Source organism: Olea europaea, chromosome 13 (genome assembly GCF_002742605.1).
Source record: "Olea europaea var. sylvestris chromosome 13, O_europaea_v1, whole genome shotgun sequence".
Taxonomy (NCBI): domain Eukaryota; kingdom Viridiplantae; phylum Streptophyta; class Magnoliopsida; order Lamiales; family Oleaceae; genus Olea; species Olea europaea.
The window spans coordinates 21664526-21672879 of NC_036249.1; the positions used below are offsets into that span (position 1 = coordinate 21664526).

General features: G+C 34.7%; 1 protein-coding gene across 4 annotated transcripts; it reads left to right on the forward strand.

Moving 5' to 3' along the window:
• The first annotated feature begins 403 nt into the window (after window positions 1-403).
• On the forward strand, window positions 404-7972 carry LOC111407857 (BTB/POZ domain and ankyrin repeat-containing protein NPR2-like). 4 transcript variants are annotated; one of them, XM_023037547.1, is made up of 8 exons: window positions 404-509; window positions 611-804; window positions 1016-1062; window positions 1188-2090; window positions 2703-3456; window positions 5196-5336; window positions 5473-5670; window positions 7474-7972. In XM_023037547.1, exons 4-8 carry the CDS (start codon window positions 1545-1547, stop codon window positions 7746-7748), a joined length of 1914 nt encoding a protein of 637 aa, XP_022893315.1. In that variant the 5' UTR covers window positions 404-509; window positions 611-804; window positions 1016-1062; window positions 1188-1544; the 3' UTR covers window positions 7749-7972. The 4 variants fall into 4 exon arrangements, with proteins under 4 accessions (XP_022893315.1, XP_022893316.1, XP_022893314.1 ...); XM_023037548.1 differs by lacking the exon at window positions 404-509 and having other exon boundaries at window positions 557-804; window positions 1003-1062; XM_023037546.1 differs by lacking the exon at window positions 404-509 and having other exon boundaries at window positions 557-804.
• Window positions 7973-8354: the final 382 nt, after the last annotated feature.

Sequence of the window (8354 nt, forward strand, 5' to 3'; positions counted from 1 at the left end):
TTCTTTATTTTTTAACTACACATTTCACATTAATAAACTATTCAAAAACGAATTTTTTTTTGGCAAGAATGGGGCTCAAATAAGGGCTTAATTTTATATATATATATATATTATTTATTTATTTATTTATTTATTTTTCAAAAAATCACTATTTTAAAATATATTTTCCTACTAAATCGGATTCAAACAAGTGTTAAATTAGATTCAATTGGATTTAAATTCTAACCCTGTCGCTAAAATACGGTCTTTGCAGGCAAGTTGTATTATCATAAAGCGTCTCCAAATTGACTTCATTTAATTATGGAGTGAACCGTCATCGTTAATCATAGACGTATTATCTTCGGAGGCTAGTTTTGATGGTTTTCACGAGTGGGGACCTCAAATATTTTGTATTTATTTATGTGAGCAACCTCGCCAGACAAGGAAGTACAGAGAATACAGACATCTTGCAAACAAGGAAATGTTTGGCTATGCTTAAAATGATCACTTACAAATAAAGTAAATAAAAGGTACTTTCGAACATATAACTAATCAGTCCGTTGATGAAAAGTTGCTTTACTTTTATTAAGGATTATCCAAACACGATCTAATCAGTCAACGTGATTTTCAGGTTTCTCAAGTAACACATGAGCAAGGCTCCACAGTCTATTACTTCACACGACAAAATTCTAACAATCACTTCCACTTTTTCTGCATCGCTCTGTCATTAGGCTTCTTGGGATTTTGTTATTTCATTTACCTTCTCCAGGCTCCAGCAAAGTCGACCCAACTACCCAAGTGAAGCTTGTTGAAGGTTTGGGAAAGGTAAGCAATTTGCTTCTTTTTAATTGTCCGTTTCTTGAGCAGTTTTATACGTTTTAAGGTTGTAGATTAAGTGTTTGTTAATAGAACTCAAAGGGAGTTCTTAGGCTACGTTTACTTTGATTTTTGCTTCTTGAACTAGGGTTGCATTAATATTTGATTTCTAGCTTGAATTTTAGTCATTTATGCAAGAAATTGAAGTTTCTCTTTGCAGATTGCTTACTGAGTCTGGTGGTGACCAAATGAGACTATGAATCATTGGTGAGTTGACTAATGAGCTGCAAATGTTGATTTGTGGGCTTTTCTATGATTTGAGAATGGGTAATAGAAATATTGTCTATTATATTATTATTATTATAAGGATTTGTTTGTGATTTGATAAATAGGTTATGCTTGAAGAGTCAATTGGGATTTCAAGATTTTGCTTTATTTAGGGTTGAAAACTACACGAAAATTGAAACTTCCCGAGTGTTTTCATTATCTTGAGAGCAAGACTTCAATTTTGACTGCTGGAAACTTGTTTTCTTGGAAGTATTTGATGGTTCAGAAGGATCCTAAGGCCTGGAATCCTCTTAATTTTGGATCTATGTAGTTTTGGTTATTGAAATTAGTTGCAATATGATTGTGCTTCAGTCTTCTGGATAAACGAGAGATAATTATCAGCTTGCTGCTCTATAGAGGTCAATATCTATCCGTCTGAGAGGATGACAATTTGTATCTGACGGACAACTAAGCTGTTTATTATGGATAGTGGAAATAACTATTCTTTATCTTATGACTTTGTTGCTTCTGATCTTTCAAAGGGGTCGAATAGTCTCAGCTTACCATCCCCTGCTGGCTATGAAGTAGAAACCAATCTTGAATTGTTGAGTTTGAATCGACTCAGTTACAGTCTTGAAAAGCTTTTGCTTGAGGCTGAGTATGACCACAGTGATGCAGTGATAGAAGTTGAGGGAACCCCTGTGGGTGTTAATCGCTGTATTTTGGCTGCACGGAGTCCATTTTTCCATGAGCTATTTAAGAATGGGAATGGTTGTTCTGTTAAGGAAAGTAAGCCGAAATATCTTATGTCAAAATTGGTTCCTCATTACAGAATTGGACTTGAAGCATTCAATGTTCTCTTAACTTATTTATATACTGCAAAGCTTAAGCCATCACCACCTGAGGTTTCAACGTGTGTTGATGAATCTTGTACTCATGATTCTTGTCCTCCTGCTATTAATTATGCTGTGGAACTGATGTATGGTTCTGCAACCTTTCAGATTAAAGAACTTGTTATGCTTGTTCAGGTTTGTCCTGTCTCTAACTGGTTAAGCTCTTTTCAGAGTTTTGGGATGATCTTTTTCCAACAATCTGTGGTTGGAAAAAAAAAATAGAATTCTTTCTTTATGTTATTGATTTGGGCTTCACTAAACACTGTTTTCTGAACATCTTTAATTTCAAATAACTGTACTTGAAATTAACTAAATCTGGAGGATGCACAAGGTCACTAAAAGAACATAAAAATTCTGCATAGATCCACGACATAAATTCTGTTAGTCTAATAAAGCTCCTTTATGCTATTTGGAAAAATAACTGGAAAATATTATTCTGGTAATGTTGTTAAATAATTCTCCAGACATGCTTATCTATTCCCATAATACCCACCTATTCCTTTGGAAGCAGGAGTAGGCAGCATTTTGTGGCTTTAAATATGCCACTTCAAGTGGATCAATGTCCTATCTCTCTGTGCTGCTTGTAAAATGTATGAAGTCAGTAGAGCTCGACTTTTGAAACATGTGTAATGCACCTTGATTAGAACTTGCTCATCACGCTGAACGATGGCTTACTATTGTTTTCACTGTTATAGAATGTGCATAATTACGTGCATTCTGATATTATGTTCTTTGTTTTACATGCAGCGCCGTCTTATTGACTTCGTTGATAAAGCTTTTTCTGAAGATATCATTCCAATTCTTGCTGTAGCCTTTCACTGCCAATTAGAGCAACTTCTGTCATACTGTGTCAACAGATTAGTGCACTCGGATTTAGATGAAATCGTGCTCGAGAAGGAGCTTCCTCATGAAGTTCTAAGTGACATTCAATCACTTCGCTTTGAATCCCAGAAAGCTGGTGAGCATGCTCTGGTGAGTGTGGACCCCATGAATGAAAAGAGAATTGGAAGGATTCACAAGGCATTAGACTCTAATGATGTTGAATTGGTGAAGTTACTTCTGGAGGAATCTAGCATCACACTTGATGCTGCTCATGCTCTTCATTATGCTGCTGCCTTTTGTAATTATAAGGTTGTGAATGAAGTGCTCAACTTAGGTAATGCTGATGTAAACCTTAGGAATTGTCGAGGGTACACTGTGCTTCATGTAGCTGCCCGACGTAAGGATCCATCAGTAATAGTGGGGCTGCTGAACCAGGGTGCGTCAGTATCAGATACTACAAATGATGGACAGACGGCTGTTAAAATATGCCGGAGGCTAACCCGGCCAAAGGACTATAACGAGGCAACAAAGGAAGGCCACGAAACTAATAAAGATAGGTTATGTATTGATGTGCTGGAGAGAGAGATGCTTGGAAATCCACTGGCTGATTACATGTCTATGTCATCAATGATGGTGCCTGACGATCTTCACATGAATCTGTTGCTTTTTGAAAATAGAGGTAAGAATCAATGACAAAATGCATTTCTCTTAAAGTCGAAAAAGTTTTGCAAAAATGGATATGTTGTACAGTTGCTACTAGTGCTTTTATCTTCTTTTTTTTGTAAGTTTAGGTTTGGTATGATAAGATAAACCACTTTAGAGAATCTGTTGGAAGTTTGTCAAGGCAATCAATATTAGAAAGAAGATGAACTCGTAAGATACCAAATGAGTGTCTTGCAAGGATTGTATTTTGCTACAGGGGTAGTGCGAAGCTTCTCTTTTAATATTCTTCACATCCGTAAATACCTAGTGTAATTATGAAAATGATCTATTGTACTTCTATCCGTCTGCACCTCCAATTTGTAGCAGCATCCTCTCAAAAATCATTGAAATTAAGGGATACCATTACATCTGGGATAAGACTTACATTTTCTCTTCCAAATTCACCATAAGTTTTATATAATTTGTTTTTCTGAAACTATGCATGTATATGCTTTGTGTTCAATTTGAGAATGCACTAATTTGCATTTCTCTATCTCATACGCATTGTCTATTAGTACTAAATTGATTTTGCAAATATTTGATAAAGTTTTTACATGTTCAATTTATTTTTAAATAAAATAGACGAAACTGTGGCTCAGAAGGATTATTGATATCAAAGATGAATAGTAAGACTTCTGGTATCTATCCATTTGTCACTTGCATGTTTATCACCCAAAACAGGATTGGTCCTAGATAAAAAATGGGAGAGGAATTTATTTAATTGAATTTGTAAATCATATGGAATGAAACATCAACTGTTAATCCGAAGTGTGCACATCATATGAAAAGATAAAGAGATGTTTAATTTGATGGGATCTTTTGTGGTTCAACAAGATATACTATTTGGTTGTTTAAATTCTTTCTGCTTCATAGAGGCACAATAAAATGGAACTCGTTTAGGTCACTAGTTACATTCACTGAGGAGTGGTCCTGTTAACATATTCTACTTAAGGAAGCTCAAAGCGAGAAGTCATGGATGAAAACTTTTGGAGCAATGCATCCATTTACTTACTTTTTCTGAATACAAAAAGTTTATCACAGCCACCAACTGGTAATCACGTAATAAAAAATAATACAGATGAAAAAATTAAGTTGAGCTGAAATCCAACAATAATACGAAGACGGTAAGTTTAAAGGGTTCTTCTAATGCATTTTTGAATTCTTCATCATTTTCCTTGCTGTTATAAACAAATGCATTCTTAATTTATTTAAAATCAGATACCTGGATGGAGGTGGGATAAGAAATACATAATTCATTAGGATTTGCACTAATTTCTGCTCCCGTCTTCAGTTACATTTCACCTTTTCTGATTTTTTCTTGGTGGCTTATTGATTGCCTAATGTTTAAAACTTCTGAAGTCAAATTAAAAAACAACCATCCTGTTTATATAGTCTCGTAAACTGTTGCACATAGTGATTTTACTAATTAACTCATAATATGCCATTTACATGGATATGTTATAGCCACGTGTCTTTATCTCTTGGTAGATAAGGTTGCTTGTTCGGTATTCCTTTTGTATTTTAACTATGTACATATACTACTATAACGCTTGTTAGAAACTGACATGAGGATCACCACATGCTTTCTTCAGCCTGATCTAATTCAACTGGCATGTCATGTCTAACTTTATTCTTGTGTTTAAAATATGTCTAGATCCCTCGTTAAGGCATAGTTTGTATTTACTTGTATGTTAATCATTAATCAATATAATGCAGATACGCTATATTTCTTTTTCCCATTGAGAGAATCATCTATTGCTAAATTGAATAAGAAGCATGCCCCCATATTCAGGAATAAATGCTCCATCGTGATTAATGAACTCCTGGAACCTATCAAATTTGGTTCTCACTTTACAGGCATGGTTCCTAAACTTGGGTTAATGTTGGTGTATGATCAACATTATCATAGTTCTGATCTACCTTTATCTTACCCAATAATGCGTTTTATGTTATGTTAAATGCTAGTGTTATATATCTTGTTTTTATATGGCAGTGGCAATGGCACGAGCCCTGTTTCCTCTAGAAGCCAAATTAGCCATGCAGTTAGCACATGCAGATTCTACCTCTGAGTTTGCTGGCCTTTCAGCATCCAAAGGCACATATGGGGATTTCCGGGAGGTGGATTTAAATGAAATACCATCTGAGCAATTCAAAAGGCTTCAGCTGAGGCTGCTATCGCTGCAAAAGACTGGTAAACTTAATTATCATAACCTTCGGCGATCTAATCACTTGCCTATTGATTGACATGAATGATTATTCAGCCTTTTTGGATTCTAATCACAATTAGAAAATATAAGTAGACAACTGTAGCATCAAATCTGGGTTCATATGGTGTCAATGGAAAAATCAATAGGTTTTCAAATGAATTATGCTTATGAATATAAACGTTTTCCAAGCATCAGATTCATCCTAAATTTAATTTGGTTGTAGAAGTGAATAAAAGTGTATAAATAGTCCATTAGCAGATGACAGGCTTTAGAACTCGGAAGGTGTAATAACCTCACTCTTTTGACTCTTGGATCAAGCGTGGTACTTGTTTCTGCATTGCAGCACATGTTTTCCCCACAAATCCTTGACTAGTTACCCTGTTAGTGACTCTCATCTCGATCCCTTCTCTGTACATTCCTGTAATTTCTTGGTCTGTTCCCTCATTTTCATTGAATACATTCTTCTATCTGATAAAATTGATCTAGACAAAATCAGGTCTGAATTTGCAGCTTAGTAAAGCTTTTCCCGAATCTCTTCGTCAGTGTCAAAAATGTATCTTGAGCATCTCTTGAATCTATAGTCTCAGTTTATCAGCAACATCCATGTTTTGTAGAGAGTAGTCGAGCAAAACAGATTTTAGGGATTGGTGCCTATATATAGATGTGTGTTTTTATTTTTATGGTGGACAGTATATAGACATCTGGGGTTTTGGAAATTTCATATGTTTCTTTCTATTCTTGTATTTTTATGTTTAACAGTGTATTTTTCTTGTCTCCCATGGCTCAACTTAACCACGTAAATCTTGCGCTGTTTGCTTTCTAGTTTGTTACCCTTTTTGTTGTTCATGTGGTTGAATGTTCATCTATACCTGAGATCAGCCTAACAGAAATCCAAATTGAAACTTCCTCATCACATGGCCAAAGTCAAAATTGCTAGAAGGTTTTGAAATTATATTAGCTTTCACTGCTCGCGACGAGCTTTGAGAAAGTAAAAGAAGTTGACTGATAAAGTTTCAGGTCTGTAGTTACTTTACAAGTTCTAGTCAAAGATATTTAGGGCCCGTTTGATTCCCATTTTTTTCAAAATGCATTTTTCTCTCTTTTCTTTTCAACCACACATTCTTCATTAAAATAATATTACACATAAATCAAAAACTTTTCAACTACACATTCTCCATCAATTTACCATTCTAAAATTCATTTTTTCTTAAGAATGGGTGTCAAACACCCTCTTATTGTGTTATGAACAGTAAATAAAATTTGTACAACTTTTTTGTCTGAAAACTATAAAGTTAATGACCCAATTTACGGGTGTTACAAAATATACTAATAATGCAACCAAACTATTATGGAATTTATCTCTCGAGAATCTGGAAAATATCATAATAACTTGGAAAATATGAATAGAGTTCTATATCCTTTACACCCCATTGAACTCAAGATGGTGTTACAGAAACCAGATTGAGTTTGGAAACTATATTGTATAGCAATAGATGTCAAACTTTGAAACTGCAAGGCAGGATAATGTTTGGTAAAGAAATGTGCAACCGGTGGATAAAAGAAACTAAGAAGGGTCAAGAACCGGTTATAAAAAGAAATACCTTTGAAATATGGTAAAGACCGGTCAGTCAGAAGAGAACATTATGACAAGTTCAAGAACCAGTTGATAAATAGAACCTTAGGAACAAGGTAAAAAATGGTTTCGTAAAAGAAATATTTGAAACAAGGTCAAAACTATATTTCCATATAGGTTTAAGAATTATTTTCTCTCTCTTCCTTGATGGCAGTGGAGACAGCTCGACGCTTCTTTCCCAACTGCACTGTAGTTCTGGATAAGCTCTTGGAGGACGATAATATAGGTGCTCTGTTATTGGAGAAGGGCACTCCAGAGGAACAGAGGATGAAAAGAATGCGCTACATGGAACTCAAGGAAGATGTGATGAAGGCATTCAGCAAAGACATAGCTGAAAATAACTGGACAAACATATCATCGTCTTCCTCTTGCTCGTCTTCTCCAAGGATGGGTAAAATTCACAAGGTTAGGAAAAAAAATTGCTATTAAGCTATCTTTTTAACCTTAAAAATTAGAAAGTTTCTTGTAGGTACCTTAAAAATTGCTCGTCTTTCGTGCTTTCTTATTTATCTCTTTGTGAAGTACCTAGTGACGGGAAGCATATAACTTGTAGCTAAATGCTCATTGTCCTGTAATATAATGTGTTACATTTTGAATTTCACTTGGCAAGAGTTGAAATGAAAGTGGATTATTTGTTAAGCAATTTTGAATTCCCTTGGTTTTGTCAACCCACAGAAGCTTTCTGGTGAAAAAAAAGAAGTTATTTTACAAATTATTGGTTACATATATATAAGTTGGTGAAATTATCAATTTTTGTGACTTCTTTGTTATCCTCAGGTTTGTTTAGATGTAAATGCACTGATGTGGGAACCTCTAGCCGCCTTTTTCGACCTACTTGAGTTTATTTAAATAACATAATTTTCCCACCATCCCGTAAAGATAGATTTGCTTTCCTTTTCATTCGTCTCAAATTATAAGCAATTTTCCTTGTTAAGAGTATAGTTGATTTCTTAATCTTTTAACGTCTCTGTTTAATTTTTCTTGTCATGAACAAATATGAGTTACTCCCATTTAAATAATTATTTACTGTTGGAG